The following is an 18420-nucleotide window of genomic DNA, read 5'->3' as shown; positions in this document are numbered from 1 at the left end:
AAAGGAGGGGAGGGGGGCGGGCGACGCGAGCGTGACGTCGAACGCTGGGCACTTCAAAACGCTGGGCACTTTCAAAATTGTATACTTACAAATCCGTCCATTTAAATTGTTTTAAATGTAACTGGGTGACTACCTACATATGTGCACTATTTTGCTTTATTACTCAAAATGTTACGTCTAAAAGTTGGTCTTATTGCTCAAAGAGAAATGAAATAAAGCAAATTTGTGTTATTTCAAATTCAATTGGGAAATAACACAAATTTGCGTTATTGCCGTTTATGTTATTTCACCCTCTCCAACTCCCTCCTACCCCCCCCCCCCCCCCAAACGCTGTGAATATATAAATTTTTTCAAATGCAATAATCTGTTCAAGTAAAATTTTCAGATGTTCATGAAAGGTATGAAGCCTTCGGTATAGCCGAAGACAGCGCTACTCTTACTTGTTTTAAATTTAATTCTTGAAAATAATCTTTAGATTTAAATGTTTTAAAAACACTTTTTTTGATTATTTAAGTTTGTAGAAACTTACCTTAAGCATTTTTTCTTTTTTAATTGCATTTTTTTTAATGTACAGACATATATTGTTTTAAAAAGAACAATACTTTTTTTTAATTTAACTTGATTTTTAGAAACTTATGTATTTAATTTTCTTCATTTTTAAATCAATTTTTTTCTTTTCCTTAGTTTCTTTTTATGTTTCAAATTTCATTGTTTAAAAAGATAAATATTTTTTTTTTTAATTTAATTTAAGCTTTAGAGACTTATTTTATTCCATTTTATGCTAATTCCATTTTTTTTTTAGATTTTTAGATTTTGTTGTTTTTAAAAGGAAAATATATTTTTTTATTTCATTTAATGTTTAGGATCTAATTTAATTTTTTGATTTTTTTGTCTTTTTTAAATTAAATGTTCTTTTACTTTTACTTTTAAAATTTAAATTTTTTTTTAATTTTTAAATTTTTTATTTAAAATTTTTAGTCTTTTAAAAATTAGACATACATTGGCATATAAAATATAGTTTCTGTTTTATAACATTTAATTAAAATTTAAATTGTACAAGTTTTAAATGTCCAAAATATATGGCCAAATTTAAAATTGCAAAAAAAAAAATATGTTAAAAATTTATTTGTTTTTTTTTTAAGTTTTTGCCCAGCTTTTAAACCACCAAAATTCTACTTCCCAATTTTGAACTACTAAAATATTATGTCAAATTTTCACTGCCAAGCATTCAATTGTATCCCAGAATTAATGGCGATGCATATTTTACTGTAATCTCATACCAAAACGGTTGTCATATAATTATTCTTAATACTTAGCCTTTTAGCCATCTTCAACATACTTTCTGGTTTTTATTAACCGTAATTTATCACTTTCTAGGTCACATTTCTTCGCTCAACAAAAATAGCATTTGCATAGTGCCTATTTTTTACCTATCCAACAAATGTCACCTTACTATTTATTGCTATTTAAACGTTTGTATATTGAATGGCTAAACGTGCATCAATTCAACCCTCTCCTATTAAAAAATAAATAAAATATAAAACACAAAAAAAGAGCCCACGTGTGACACACAAAGTCAGCGAAGCATACGAGCACGCACGCCAAACCCTTGCCATCACAAATTGTAGAGGCAGCTAAACCACTTTAAGTTGAAATAAACCTTTAAATTTAAATATCTCGCTTCTTTATCTGCATATTTCATACTTAACTTGAATATCTGCGTGCATGTGAGTGTACATATTTGTTGAGAATAAATACATACCTCCTCGCGCTTCAACCACTCGTTGCTTTTGGCTGACTTGCTGATACTGGCGCTTGGCGTTTGGACCCTCACTACTTGAAGAGCTTCAGCAACCTTAAGTGCAGGCCTCCCACTTGATTTTTCACCCCACTTGCCCGCTTTTTAATTTCCATCAAGATGCTCTACAAAACGGCTAAGAAATTGCAATTGAGCACAAGTGGTTTGGGGTCGACCAACTGGTTTTCGCCTTTGACGCTGTCGGTGGCTTTAGCTTTGGCGAGCTGCGTGGCAGCTGGCGCGGCGCGTCTGCTACAACAAAGGCGACAACAATTTCCATTTTTATTGCCATGTTTTGTACATAATTTCTTATATCCGGTAGAGGAAATTTAGCGCTTTTCTCTATACAAATGTTAATTTTTTTGCTCTCCTCTGTCCCCGCATGCACTCCAAGTCTCCCTGTGTACCCCACCCTTTCTGGCAACTTGCTGCCGACATTCTCTAAACAATATTTCACGAGCAATACCAATGACCGAGAAATTGTGGCAGCTGCCACGCACAGCTGCCAACTACAAGTACAAGCAGCAAGCAAAACGAAAGCCATTCAAATCGCGGTTACCGCAATGCCACACTGCGCAGTAAAAGTTTATTTAGAGCAGAAACAAATAAGGGTTTAAACTTTGGATTGGGTGATAGGTGCGCGCAGAGTTGTGCACGCAAATTTTGTTCTATCAAAGGGCTGCTTCGCTTTACAGTTAAATTGCAATAAAGTGTGAAATATTAATGTTTCAGCAAACGATAGGAAAAGAGGAAAAAATCCGCGTAAAGTAAGGGAGTAAATATTAAGAGTAACGTCTGTAAAATATTCACCATTTCTTTCAAAAGTGTGGCAACTCTATACAAAAATGTTGCTGTGTTAAAACTGTTTTCTAAAAAATTTAAGTTGGGTGCCCCATACCGAAACCGAAGTAATTATTGAAGCTTTTTTAACTGTTAATTAGTAGATGCCAATTTTGTTACTTTTTTTTAAACTTAAGAATTTTTATGGATGGGGCCTTTGTTAAAAAATATGTACCAGTCATAAAACTATATATACTTACACTAAACTATCTAAGCCACTATGTTATCTTACTTTACGTTAGGTGAAGTTAGGATAGGTTAAGTGGCGCACTCGCCAGGGCCACCCATTGAACTACTCTTCCTAGAACGGCAAGTGCGAGCAAAAAATAATAATTCTATGTGCTCCATATGAGGTTCCGGCAGTTTTAATAAAGGTTGATAAAATAAGATCCTAAGGGCAGTTTTTTCAAGTAGGCTTTAAAATGTATCTGCCCTTCAACTACAAATTTTGTTCTGAAAAAATGTCTTTGAAGGCCAGATAAGCTCTAAAACTTACTTCAGAAAATGGCATTGATTGTTTTGACCTTACTCTTGCGAAATCACAACAGCTGAAAAGAAAGTTGGGAGAGAATTCCACCTCATCCTCTTCCAAATAGCTAAGTCAATAGCGGTCTGAGACGAGTTTCTATTCGACGGTGACTTGTCACGACTCTTGTCACCACGTTTAGTTAGCGCTTAGTTGGTTTATAATTATAACTCCTTAGACTGCGTGCAGTCCACCAGCCGGCCAAAAAAACCCACTAACTTTACACGTCCATCTGTCAGGGAATATTCAAGCCACAAATGAACTCCTATACAATCCGTTTTTGGGGAAGATAGCCGCGAGTGTGCCCTACACCTGCAACTTCGCTGTACCCTGGTACCTAAACAAGCCTAAATTTGATATGTTCCGTATAGACCGAGAGAGAAGCGAGGCGGTTTCTATCGAACCATAGCCGATACTAAAACTCAGATTTCCACTTGATCAGCAAATTACTTATTAACCTTTCCAGTTAATTTGTATTACGCTATTTACGGAGTCTGTCCCTTTTATCTTTAAATGCGCCCCAGAAATCAGTGAGCCTAAACGTGTGTTTCCCGAGAGGTTCTGATAAAAAAAAACTCCATCAAACTTCGATCCACACCCCATTCAAAGGGCTACCTCGCAACAACACACTCTCATACCACTTGAAGCTGGCATCGGATGCACGGCTTAGATTAATTACGTACGAAATCAAGGCCTCCAAAAGTATGTCTGAAAGAATAGTTGCTTAGGAGAAAATGTGTTTCTTAAGTCAGTGTCACACGATAGGGCATTTGCCCAAATTTGATGGAAAAAATCGTGTGATTGCACAAATATTTTACTTTATCGCAATTTTTTTTATATTATACCAATAACCAAATATAAAATATATACCTATCGGGTGACACTGCCTTTAGAAAAATAATTTTTTAACAAAAGCAGAAATTATTCAAACAAAAGAAAAATAGTAGATACGCAAATTTTTATTAAAAAAAATTTTGAAGAAATTGAATTTGAAAATGTAGTGAATAGTATTTTTTTTTTTTAGAAAAAGCAGGAAAAATATAAACAGACAAAAATGTAAGACAAAAATGTTGAAGAAATTTAGTTGTAAAAACTGACATTTTCCTTATTTCTAGATTTGTAAAAAATTTTTTAAGTATTTTGAATATATTAAGCGTAAGAAAAAAATTATAATTCAGATGACTTCGCCTAATAACGGTAAAACTAACAATGTTTTAAAGTTTTTTATTTAATTTTTGGAAATCAACGACCCAAAGTTAGCCGGAACACAAATTTTTAGATTTTTTTCTTCAACGGTTGATTTTCTGTAAGGGTTAAGAATTATTTTTCAGGTTGCAACCCTTTTCATTATGAACGAGAATGTTGGCAACCCCCGTTTAAAAATATATACAGACTAAGGGCCGGTTGTTCAATGTCTGATTAGCACAAATCGGAGGTAGAAGCTCCGGTTAAGCACAACTACTGCTTTATCGATCACATGTTACATGCATGATGTCGAAATCGTAGATAGTGTAGTGGTAGTGATAACCAGACATTGAACAACCGGCCCTAAGCCTTCCCGAATCATTTTAAAAACTGGAAAACAAATTTATGGATTGACCATTCTTTAATTTTTTTTGTCCCAATGAAGAAATAATTGTGTTTTCTTTTTTTAAATTTTCGTTTTAATAATTTTTAAATATTTCGTAAAAAGCAAGCTTATAAAACCACCTGTACTACTCCGTCTTATAAAGCTCCTACAGTTCTTGGCTTTCGTCTGTCTTAAATCATTTTACTGCATTACATAATTTTGACCAAATAAACTCCCTAACTAACTAACTTTCTAGGGTTGCTACGTACCACCATTTAATGCCTCCTTAATGCTTTTTGATAGGTGCTAGATGCTCGGCTAGTCATAGTTTTATAAATTCACATGCAAGCAATTTAATTTCTTTAATTTAGCAACCCTGTTCCAAAATATGAATTTCCATTCAAGGCACCGACTACCTTTCGATTTTCGCAACATCATACTGGCTAAATTTCTTTCAATCTAGGATTGCCATATTTCACATCCTTCATTAGCACCTTTGATGCATCGTTTGCGATCTCTTGTTTGTGCATAATACTCGCTATCAACACAGTGCAGCATGTCAGCAAAATTTAATTACACACCAGCACGTCTGTCAAAAGAACCCACAAAGTGTATTTACTTCCGAGCCATTCAAGTTAGTTTCACATTTTACGCTCCAACCACCTCCGCCCCCCACACTCTGGCACACCAACAGTCAACACCAGCACCGCCGAAAGCGCTGTCGAATTACCCCGCAAGCATGCTTTGCCACTTGCAAATACTATTCCCTGCTTGCGTCAGCTGCACTTACTAGTCTTGCGCTGGTGAAGTGCTTACGTTTCCCGTTTTTTTCCCGTGTTCTTGCAGCTGGTGGCAACTTCAACGACGCAAAAACATATCTGCTTTGGATGGTGAAATTCTTGTTTTTCCATTTGAACTACGAAATGTCTCTCAGTGTCGGAAACTAGCAGCAACATATTTCTGCTTGTTTACTTGGCCACTTCTTACATACCGCATTCCTTGTACGCTAAATATTTTCATTTGCATTTTCCTTCATTTTCCCTACTGGTTCTTTCGTTCTCTTTGTGACAGCTTGAGTCAGTTGTTTTCTGCACGAAAATTCACTTAGTGCGTCAAGTGCATAAGAAAAGTAACGCCAAAAAATGCAGAACTGAGCATTTATCCACTTCACTTGCTAGTCTCTAGTACTCGTCCTTGTTGTTACTTTTAGTGAGGAAGTTAGGCGGCGGCCAGTTGTCGGTGAAGTAGCCTCGCGCTGTCGTTTGCAGGCAGGCGGCCGTCCTTTGCACTAACTATGTACTACGTGCGCTCTTTAAATGCAGCCACTTTTTGTGCAGCCACTTTCTTATCTACTCTGCGCTTGTTGATATGTAGGTATGTGTGCGTGTATGCTTTTTTGGCCTTGTTTGTGTTTGTGCTTACTGCAGCTTAAATTTCAGCTGACTCGTATTTTCTACAAGTACAAAAAGTACAACCTTGCTACATTTTAAACGGTGAATTTTAACAAATACTCGTCGCTTTGAGCGACCTCTAAATATTTTTCGATTTCAAATTAAAAAAAAATTGGGGGAATATTTTTTGTCGACGTAGAATAATCGTAGGGGTGAGAATCGATTTTGTTATCGATTTGTTATCGATTTTGTTATCGATATTTTTATCGGTTTTGTTATCGATATTTTTTATCGATTTGTTATCGATATTTTTTTCGATATTTTATATCGATTTTTATCGATATTGTTTTCGATTTTATTATCTATTTCTCATCGGTTTGTTGTCGATATTTTTATCGATTTTGTTATCAATTTCACTATCGATTTTGTTATTGATTTCGCTATCGATTTTGTTATCGATTTTTTATCGATATTGTTATAGATTTGCTGTCGATATTTTTCTTAGTGTGTGCTTTCGTTTTTGAATTGGACATGCTCTTAACCACACCACGTATTCTACGTTTAAATTTAGTGTCTGTATCTCCGATACAGCCTGCAGACCAAGACGAAGGCGCTGGGGTGTTCCTTTTTTCGAAATTGCTATCGATACTTCGATACTTTGATCAAATTTGATATCAATGTTTTATTCAATATCCACTGTTATCGAAGTTCATATGGATCTCTTTATCGATTTCCTTATCGCTACTCTAGTTTTTTTCGCTAATATCAAACTTTGTATCAGAATTGTTATCGATATTTTTTGCGATGTTGTTACACATGGGTTACTTCAACTGTTATCGATTTGTTTAACGTTGCGGTGTAAGTGTTAAGCTGAAGGCTTCCAGCGAGAACTTAACTTTTTTTTAGTAGAGAATCGGTTGTAAGAATATTTTTTAAATCAACTTTTCATTCCATAATCTATGTATGTATGTAGTTTCATGTTGGTTCACAAAAACTTTCAGCCTCCGGAGGTCCTTCTCGATCACTAAGCAGAATGACCCAGTTAAAATTATAGGAACCCGACTCTTGGTGATCAATAGCATTTTTGTTTCAAAATAGAACTCATGTTTTCTAGCGAGTTTTCCAGACTACCCAACACCGCCTCTCGATCTTGAGAACAAGTTCTCTATTCGTGTTTGTTCTAGGAGTGATTGAGAAGATGTTTCGGTACTGGGCCATCACAATAACTCTATAAACATCTGCACGGATTTATCAAACTAAATCTAAGGGTAGATAGAGGAATACGCTCGAGGGGATGTCTCTGTTTTAAGCTATTAGACCGCTGCAGTGTTTTCTAAGTAGGGCTCGCGGAAATAGAAGACCCTTTTCTTTGGCTTATCGACTATTCTGTTAATATGCCTACAGTAACCATTGACTCCGATAACCAAAAGCTATAGTATCACTGGAATGCTGTGAAACTTCGCTAAATTACAGACAGGTTCTTAACTTAAAAACTCCACGTTAGCTCATATTTCACCAGATTGAACCCACTTGTCTATGAAGAAACTACAAATTTAGGTCAAGCAAGAAATTTGAGACTGACAAAAAATCAATATACTACTATAACTAGGAGCCAAATATAGTATAACTGCGTTTTTCATTTTTCTCTCTGACGTCAGGATTTTTTTTTAAAGGACTTTGAAATTGCCAGGATATGATTGAATAAAAAAATTATTTAAAAGATTTGGTGCATTGTAAAGTAATAATATGGGTTTCAATTAAAGGCAAAAATTCTGTAGAATTGAGAAAAAAAAAATTTGTTGGTGCACCAGGACGAATAAGTGTTGAAAATATCCTTTTAAAACTTAATCCTTGAATATCCTTGGAAATTTCGAATATTTATTTCTGAAAAAATATATGTCAAGGGCTAATATGTTAACTACCACATCCTCGAACTTCCTCCTTCTAACTGTATTAGTTTTAGATAAAAAAAATTTACACTTCTCTTTATAAGATATTGATAGTTACAATATACATACATAAATGAAGATACTGGAATCATTACACTGTAAGCATTTGGCTGGGTATTGGACCAAACCATTTTTTTTTAAGAGATTGAGTTTTAGGTAAAAAAGTAATTTCTCCGTTTTTCGAAGTTAACCTCCGAAATCGAGATATGGGTCTTCGACCTTTGGTAAAAAAATATAGTCCGTCTTTTGCTCTTATTTAAATGGTATATAACTTTTTTTGTGCAAACTTATATTGCAGGTGCCATAAGGGGTCAAAGGCCGGGTCTTCGAAAAATTAAAAACCTTATATGTATTTCAAACAATTTTGAACAGCTTTTTAAAAAATTGGTATCGTTGTAAACGTGATTCTGATATGCAAATTTGTATTTGAGAAAAAAACTTAAGAGGAAAAAATACCTATTTTTTATAAAAAAAAATATTTTTAACAAGAAGATTACTAACCCATTTTCTTTTAAATATATATCGTTGTAAACGCAATCAGAACTTCTTTTTTCTGATATGCATATCTGTATACTTCGTTTATAAAAATTTTAGAAAATAAACACTTAAAAGGAAAAAACCCGTTTTTTTATAAAAACAAATATTATAAAATAAAAAATTACAAACTGATTTTTATCGTTTTGGTATCGTTGTCGATTAAACTCCTTCTCTTCTGGTATGCATATTTGTATATTTCGTATATAAAAATTTGAGAAAAAACATTTAAAATCAAAAAAAAAACTTTTTTATAAAAATAAAATAAAATTACAAACCGATTTTTAAAAAATTGGTTTCATTGTAAAGGATACCAGAAAACTTATACTTTCTGAGACCCAAAAATTTCTATTTATACACAAAAGAGAAAGGCTGGCTACGCCCTTGTTTACATAACAATTAAAGTATTTAAACCGTACGTCATACGGTCAGTTTGTTCTTTTAGAGCGCATACATGGTTCCATAATATTGTAACTATATATATCTTATAAAGAGAAGTGTAATTTTTTATATTATTTTTTTTCCATAAGTATTAGTCCTTGACATATATTTTTTTTCAAAAATAAATGTTGGAAATTTCCAAGAATATTCAAGGATAAAATTGTAAAAGGACATTTTCAATACTTATTCGTCCTGATGCACCTAAAAATTATTATTTTTTTATTCCACATAAAATTTACTTTTAGTTGCTACCCATATTGTTATTCTATGCACCGAATCTTTTGAATAATTTTGAAAATTCCTAATTTTTTCACAAACCGCTTTTAAATAAAGGGCTCGGTTGGCAGAGTTACTTATTCCAAATAACTCCCCATGCCTCAGAATACGATTAAATATCTGTTCACTGCCGTATCTTCCAAACTGAAATTGCACGTTAAATTTCTTTTAGACGTAGCAGTTATCACAACAGTAATTCGAGGAGTTTGTTTCATTGTCTATGTACATTTCAGTGAACTACTTGGAATTTTCCATCAAGAATATCTTTCACTGCATTGAGGCATGCCCTTTACATTTTTACACGTCTTCAACTTTAGCATTTCCCTCAAAGCATTTCCAGTGCTTAAGTAATAGTTGCTCTGGCGCTTAAATTTTCCCTGTTCCTTTCTTCTTTTCATTCACAATTGCATCGAAATCTTCTTTGGCCTTAAAAACTCATGTACCTTACACTTTCAGTAGCTGGCTACCATTATTTTTGCATCGAAAAAAAAAACAAGCTTTAAGCTCAAGTATTAGTCATATCGTTTGGAACGTACATACATACATACATGCTTTCAAATAAAATTTATTTCCCTCTCAAAATATTTTTCCACTACACTTTGCAGCGTTCAAGTTTGGAAATTTATGCGCACATTTGACAATTTATGAGAAGCAACCAATACATAGAAAGGATATAGTTACGAGCGGAAATATTGGATACTTGTGTGTATAAATTGAAGGCCTTTAAGTGGCCAGAAAAACTATTATTTATGTCACATGTACACACACACATATGCGAGCGGCAAAAGTAGTTTAGAGTATATATTCACGAAAGGAGGGAAAGCTTTTGCGATATGCGAACAACATCTTCGTGGGTAGCTTCATACGTTAACGCGCACTTGCACACGCGTTCCTTTAGCCGCTGTTGGAAACGTGTTTTTCATGCTTAACAGCCTTAGCGGCTTATCCTGCTTTGCTACGTATTTATGGCACTAATATGCGGTCTAAGTATTTATTTTGCTTTGGTGGTCTTATCCCCCTATACAGCCACTTATTTTTTTTTTTTTTATATAAACATAAATAAATATAAATTATTAACTCGCACTCTTACTGTTTATATGAGTTGGCAATATCGTAAATTAGAGACTCATTATTTCCTGCTTAGGCGATTGTCCTCGCACACACACACACACACGCGCGCGTAGAAACGTCAAGTGCATTATTATTATTTTTTCTCGGAACTATTTACCTATGTATATACATACATATGTCAACGCACTATTTTCTACGCCCCATCATTCTTCTGCAGCCTTCGTCGCTAAGTGCTAGTCGTTAGCTGTAGTGGCATTTCATCTGCCAGACACAAGCATACTTATGGGCGTATTATTAGCCTTTTGACTTCTCTTTTGCTTTTAGTTGTGGTAGCAATCAGAAATCGTGTGTCTTTTGAGTAGATATGTATGCGTAGATATGACCACATTTCCAGCGCACAAAGGCAGCTAAATTTCTCCTTTTCAGATTTTTTCTGCGCATTGTCAAAATCAGCTGATTGAATTTTGATTTATGACATAGCCAGATGCGGTTAAAATAGAAATGTGGAAGAAAACGAGCTGATCGCAAAAATATGCAATAAATTTGTTCTTAAATTGTGTGCACACATTGAGATTGAGAGGGATGGTGGGGGTACATACATATGTATGCATATACATTAGGGCGGCTCAATTTGTATGGGAGATTTGTTCGACTATACGCGTATAGCACAGAAATATATTCTACGTGTAATTCTAAGCAAATTTGCCAAAGAAACCATGGGTTTAAATTTAGACGGCATTCTAGATGAGTTAGGGAATCGGCATTTTTTTTAGTGGCGAAGCTGGGCCAGACTTATCGGCTTTATCCTATATAAGGTCCCTACCGAACTTCTTTGTTTCCGTTCTCGTAGAAGCCCTATTTAAGGCGTGACTTGCAGCTAGATTTCGGCATGCCCGCATAGAGAGAGGAGTTGACGTCAGACAAAGTAGGCTACCTTCCTCAAAAGTTCGTCTGCAATGCAATTACCTTGTGTATCTGCATCATCTGATACCTGCACCGCGTGGGTGGCAAATTTAGTTGGCTACTTGTTAAGGACTTGCCTGCATTTCTATCGCCACTATCGACTACATATGTAGGTGTCTCAGAGCTTCTTTTTTAAGATTCAGTTTTGAGCCATCCTTGCACAACGGCTGTAGAATTGTCAAGTAAACCCAAAACCCAGTGATCTTTCCAATGGGTTTTAAAAGGAATACTTAAGGGTAGTTCGTTTTCAAGATTAATAGGCAGTGTAATGTACTGTGGGAACTTGTCTTAGTTAGACTATTTGTCTGACCGAATCTAGTTTGTTTCCATTTTAGTAAGTTATTTAGCCTTATAGCACTACAGCGTACAGAAATTTAAGTACTTAATGTTTCTAGAGAACGGTAACGGTAAGTGGCATGGCTTACTTCTCAATACAATAGATAACTGTGACTCATATTTTGTTCTTTGATCTCTTTCACTAATAAAAAAATATTAATGTAAAAGTTGGCTGGGCGATGCAAGTCAGTTAGCTGTAGCTGAGAAACGGTTTTTTTTGGTGCGATTTCGATTAGCTATTAAAAGTGTAACGGTGTGTCTATTGTAAAATTTTTGTATGAAGGGAAATGATTGCCGGCAATAGAAAAATTATTTCATAAATTCTTAAATTTAGTAACCTGTGTCCACCTAGTGTGGAAACACCTTTCCATAGAAAAAAAGAATTATAGAAATCGGTTGACGTGGTCCAAAGTTATGCGGTAACATACATAAAAAAAATCTTCCGACAAATTGATAACCTTTCACCTTTTTGTGAAGTTGGTTAAAAAACTAAATAGTTTCGTTGAGCTCCGACTTGAAATTGTTGGCTTTAATGTAAAATACCAGACTAACCAGTTTCGAGCAAAGTCAATCAATTTTGAAAAATTTGTCCGCCATATTGGATCAGCCATATTGGATTTTTGAAACTTGATGGAACATTTGTAATCAGTGGTCCCATAAACTAGTGAATACGAAGTGGTGTACATCCATCAACGCGAACCTGTTCGAACAGTTTTATCCCGCTAGATTCTTTATTCAGACGCAGCCAGGTCAGCTTTCTATCCAAAATTATGCCTCAAGTATTTCAAGTATTTTGGCTGTGTTACCTCTTTTAGTCGTGGCTCCCACAGTAGTATTTTTTCGAAATGGGTTGGTTTTATCAATTTCATGGTGATTTCGTTTCTCCCACGTCGGCCTTCCACGGTGCAAAATATGTTTGATGTTACACTCAACCCTGCAAAAGGGCATGTTTTTGACTTCTTGCCCTTGTCTACCTCCCTTATTGGATAACATATTCATTTTAAGCAACCATATGGTTTTCAGGGCAACGACCGCACCTGACAAAGCTTCAAAGGGCAGAGAATGTGCCTTATAAACGCTCCGAGTCAGTGGCGTGACCTGACTTGTATTGACTTGAGTCAACGTGATGCTCTATAATACATTTTTCATAAAAATATTTATAAGTATATTCTATATTATGATTATATTATTTAATTTTTGCCTTTTTTCTTTGCAGTTGGTCTGGCAGGATATCATGAAAAGAGACTGCTACACGATCTTTTAGATCCTTATAATACCCTAGAACGTCCGGTTTTAAACGAGTCGGATCCATTACAATTAAGTTTTGGTTTAACTTTAATGCAAATAATCGATGTGGTAAGTCAAATGGAAATTCTATGCTAAAATAATTTTAAGAAAATTGACGATACTGTATTAAGTTAATATTTTTGCATTTTAAATCGAACACATTCCTATTCTAACGCTGTGCAAAACTCGCCGAAATGGCTATTGTCATAGCCGGGGTGGCAAAAAGTACAGTGGGCATCAGAAACGAGCACACGGCGATTGTTGTTAAATATTTGCAAGGTTTTTAGAGTTAAAAATTATTTGTTATTTTTTTAACCAAAACCATATAAATTAACTTTCAAGCTTTACACAGAGCTGAGAAAAATTTAACAAATTTTCATTAAAATATCAATTTTTTAATTTGATTTTTTTAATTTTTTTGAGTACGCAGTTTTACAGCCTGTACAATTTTAGTGAAAACTGTCTTGCGCATTTTCCTCCATAATAAATTCATGCTTATATCGAAAAAAGTGCAAATTTCCGTCACAAAAAAAAATTCTCAAAAATCAACGCAGCCGCTTAAAACTTGCGCTTTAGAATAAACGTGTTAATATACATTAGTATGTGTTATCTTACTGACTTACTTAAGGAGTTCCCAACTACCTAATCCACCCGACAATTGAAAATCTGAAAGAAAATTGTTTGCGTGCCTAAAAATAGGCTTAACAGCGAATAAAACAGAATTTAAACGAGCACCTACAACAACTACAAGTTTAATTGCGTTGACGTGACCCACTAAAAAGCTTAAAGATAGATAAACAGCACAAAGAGTAGGTACAAATGCAAGAAAGTTGGTAGAAATGAGGAATAAAAGGAATAAAGTGACAGTGGTAATACAAGCAGCGACAGGAGTAGGTGCTTAGACATCTCAGTGAATGCAGGAATGTACATATGTACATATTTGCACAAATATATACTCGTAAGTATATATTATACCAGTGTTGCCGTTGTGCGACTAAAGGGGCAATTTGACCCCTTTTAGGCGCCAATACCCTTTGACCCGGCTTTTTGAAAATTTAGATTTTTTTACCATTTTCCAAAATATGTGCGACTTTTGCCCCTTTTCAGAGATTTTTTTTTTATCGAAATGTAAACAGAACAATGCTTTAAAAAATAATATTTCCTCCTGTAAGTACGAAAAATGCATCACTTGAAACTTTAAAAGCAAATGCAACTCTTCTCCTTGCAGCAACAGGATATCTGTGTATGATTGCAATCGTATTTTGTGCAAAGCTTGTCCCGCTAATTTCTGTTTTAATTCGACAACGGAATATTCTAGCAGCGAAATGACTTTATAATGCATGAAGATAGAAAAGCAAGAATAATATGGTGCCCCTTTTTTCGACTTTCTGAAAATTCTCGACGGCAACACTGTATGTATATACATATGTCTGTAAATGTAGACTTGCTTTCACTTGCTTATGTCGCTGTCCCAATGAAGTTGAAAAGTGAAAGTGAAATTTGGCTTAATTATTTTCACAGCCACTTTAGTGAATGAAACACGGGGTCAACTAAATATGCCAACCCGGGGGGTAGACAGGAGCAGGCACACCTGTGTGTGCCTGTACATACATACATATGAATATAAGTAGCGTAAAGTGTGCAGATTTTATGTTCCCCACTTACGCTTGCTACGAGTATCAAGTAAAATTTGTATGCGGCAGCATGTGTCGTGAATGAAAGTGGCAACAACAAGCAGCAAGCAGCATGAATGAAAGTATCGCATGGGCGAGAGGAGTGTCAAGCGAGTAGCAGGCACGTTGTATGCATGCGACAATCTTCACCTGGACAACGCGTAATAAGCGCAAAAATCCCTGTGGATCGGAGAACAAATACGTAGCGGAACGGAAAGGAGTGCAGTGAAAACATGTTTCCCTACAAGCAATATTAAAAGGAATTGGAAAATGGTTTATGGTGAAGTACAGTGAGAGGAAGAGTGGGGCAAGCATATAGTAGCTAGGTCAAAACTTTCATTTAAGGGAATAACATTAACGCCTGAGGGAATGAAATTCGAGAAGCAGTTGGTGAAATTTGTTTTTATTTGAAAGCGATTGAAGCACAGGTGACACAGATAACTGACTATGAAACTTTGTTGCTACAAATGTGACTAAGTTATAAGGAATCAATATGCGATATTAACTTCTAATGCAGGAATAAGTAAAGAGAGCTTGAGCTGCCTTAAGGCAGGCTTTGTTTCATACAAGAACCTTGATGGGCAGATGAAGAGAATCCTAAAGGCTGGAGATCAAGGCAAAAATATTTTTTGTTTCTCAATGTAGCAGCAAATTAAAAAAAAAAAAAAAACGTAAATTCTAGAATATAAAAGCAAAATTAAGCAAAAGATTTGGAAATGAAAACCGAAATTATGAAGCATACTTTTGTCGGGTCGCAAATCAATATGCGGTCTTCAAAGTAAATAAAAAAATATGTCAGGGACGAACATAATAGTTATTGATGAAAACTGTCATTGAAAAATGTACAATGACGGAAATGTTCTACAACTAAGTGATAGGTAAATAAGAATCGATTACTTTTTCCATCGAGAATCTAATTTGAAAATAAATTTTTATTTGGAATTTTTATGCAAAATTAAAAAAATAACAATTATTTTTGATTTGTATTTCATAAATCCAAAATAACAATCATTTTTGACTTGTATCTAAATAATCTGCAATTAACAGTTATTTTTGATTTTTATATTATATGTCTTAGATAACAGTTATCCAAGACTTTTGTTTATAAAAATCAGTCAATGACTTTTACTTTTAAAAGTCATCAATATAAATCAGTCACCGACTTCATGTCAAGTCTTGTATAAATCAACCAAGTTAATAAGGTATTGGAGAACACAAAAGTTTACTACGACTTATGCAAATGAGTTTTTTATAAATATGACTTTTAATAATAAAAGTCTGCGACAACTGTTATCTAAAAGTTATCTAAGACACATAATTTAAAAATCAAATCAGATTATTTAGATAATAATCAAAAACATTTGTTATTTTGGATTTATAAAATAAAAATCAAAAATAACTGTTATTTATTTGAGGAGTAATTAAATAAAAGTAAAAAAGTAACTATTAAAGAGCGATCTTTTTAATGAAAGTTTTAACTTTTGCGGTCTCTGAAATATGACCAATGAGGATTTAGCACACAATTTAAACCTCAACAACTAAAGAATAGCTGCTAAAAAGCACAGCGCTATTGCTCTGCAAGTAGAAAGTTAGCAAAAAACAAGCACCCACTTACTGACTCAATCTCACCAGCCACACTAGTACTTCAATAAAAAATAAAATGTATGTACATATTTAGTTTGTCTCATAACCAATATACAAATGTCCATACAGACATCTGCTTTTGCTTATAGGGCTTTCGCACGAGGCGATTTTTCAGGCAACTTTTAGTTGAAAGCAAAAATCGCCTCGTCCGAACGGCCTTTCAACTAATCGCTTTCAACAAAGTTGGTCGCCAGCCAACTTTGAGCTCGTTCAACTTTTTTTCCTTGCAACCCTGTGTTTCTTTACATTCTGTATCAGTGTTGGGAAATGAAATCGTTCCTTCAGTACGAAATCTATACAAAAAATGTACTTTTCGGCTATAAATTGTATACACTTTTTAATTCGCTCATATATTTTCTTAGTACATTCCCTTCAAGACCAATGATTTTATGGTATTCATGAGAAAGTTTTATTGTTTATGTACATACGTTTACGTATTTTACACTTTTACAAATTGATACCACGTGCACATGTACTGCATTTAACGCAAATATGTATGCACACATTTTCAGGTATAGATCTTAACAAAAAGCATATTTAAGTTGATATTAATGGATAAAAGAGACATTTTCTTTGGATTCAGTACTAAAATTTGACATTTTTATAGCATTTCAAGTGCTTATCAAAACTTTACGACAAGATTTGACCATTTATCTTAATATTATTAAATTTTAATTATTTTTTGTAAAAATACGGTTTATATTTTAAGAAAAGCCGTACAAATCCAAGGTTCAAACTTTGTGCAACATTAAAAAAAAACTAACACACTTTCGTAAAAATTTCGAGCTTTTTAATTCGATTTCCTAGATTTATTTTGAGTGTGCGGTTTTTTAGCAATTAAATTTTAATATAAGTAAGTTTTTTAAGATTTCTTTCATGAAGGTGTTGCTAATTTTCTCCATATAAAAAAATCGTCGAACACACTTTGTATGGAAGAAAATGACTGACATCGTCGACAAAAAAAATGCCAAGTTCAACGGTAAGTCCCAGCTACTTTAAACTTGCACTTTATTATAACGGGTGCTTTTTTAAGAGCTTGATAACTTTTTTTTTAAAAAAAACGCATAAAATTTGCAAAATCTCATCGGTTCTTTATTTGAAACGTTAGATTTGTCCATGACATTTACTTTTTGAAGATAATTTCATTTAAATGTTGACCGCGGCTGCGTCTTAGGTGGTCCATTCGGAAAGTCCAATTTTGGGCAACTTTTTCGAGCATTTCGGCCGGAATAGCCCGAATTTCTTCGGAAATGTTGTCTTCCAAAGCTGGAATAGTTGCTGGCTTATTTCTGTAGACTTTAGACTTGACGTAGCCCCACAAAAAATAGTCTAAAGGCGTCAAATCGCATGATCTTGGTGGCCAACTTACCGGTCCATTTCTTGAGATGAATTGTTCTCCGAAGTTTTCCCTCAAAATGGCCATAGAATCGCGAGCTGTGTGGCATGTAGCGCCATCTTGTTGAAACCACATGTCAACCAAGTTCAGTTCTTCCATTTTTGGCAACAAAAAGTTTGTTAGCATCGAACGATAGCGATCGCCATTCACCGTAACGTTGCGTCCAACAGCATCTTTGAAAAAATACGGTCCAATGATTCCACCAGCGTACAAACCACACCAAACAGTGCATTTTTCGGGATGCATGGGCAGTTCTTGAACGGCTTCTGGTTGCTCTTCACTCCAAATGCGGCAATTTTGCTTATTTACGAAGCCATTCAACCAGAAATGAGCCTCATCGCTGAACAAAATTTGTCGATAAAAAAGCGGATTTTCTGCCAACTTTTCTAGGGCCCATTCACTGAAAATTCGACGTTGTGGCAGATCGTTCGGCTTCAGTTCTTGCACGAGCTGTATTTTATACGGTTTTACACCAAGATCTTTGCGTAAAATCTTCCATGTGGTCGAATAACACAAACCCAATTGCTGCGAACGGCGACGAATCGACATTTCACGGTCTTCAGCAACACTCTCAGAAACAGACGCAATATTCTCTTCTGTACGCACTGTACGCATTCGTGTGGTTGGTTTAATGTCCAATAAAGTAAACTGAGTGCGAAACTTGGTCACAATCGCATTAATTGTTTGCTCACTTGGTCGATTATGTAGACCATAAATCGGACGTA

General features: G+C 34.6%; 1 protein-coding gene across 1 annotated transcript in view; it reads left to right on the top strand.

Annotated features, from left to right (window-relative positions):
• LOC118735527 overlaps window positions 1-18420 on the top strand; it is a gene marked incomplete in the record, with an annotated part of 363818 nt that overhangs the window by 182087 nt on the left and 163311 nt on the right. Inside the window, 1 exon segment of the mRNA XM_036465328.1 lies at window positions 12912-13051. Coding sequence (XP_036321221.1) covers window positions 12912-13051 — 140 coding nt within the window.

This window comes from Rhagoletis pomonella, unplaced genomic scaffold (assembly GCF_013731165.1).
Source record: "Rhagoletis pomonella isolate Grant_MI unplaced genomic scaffold, Rhpom_1.0 Rhpom_scaffold_00003, whole genome shotgun sequence".
Taxonomy (NCBI): Eukaryota; Metazoa; Arthropoda; class Insecta; order Diptera; family Tephritidae; genus Rhagoletis; species Rhagoletis pomonella.
The sequence above is the reverse complement of the archived record's forward strand: the minus strand, read 5'-3'. Positions and strand labels throughout refer to the sequence as shown.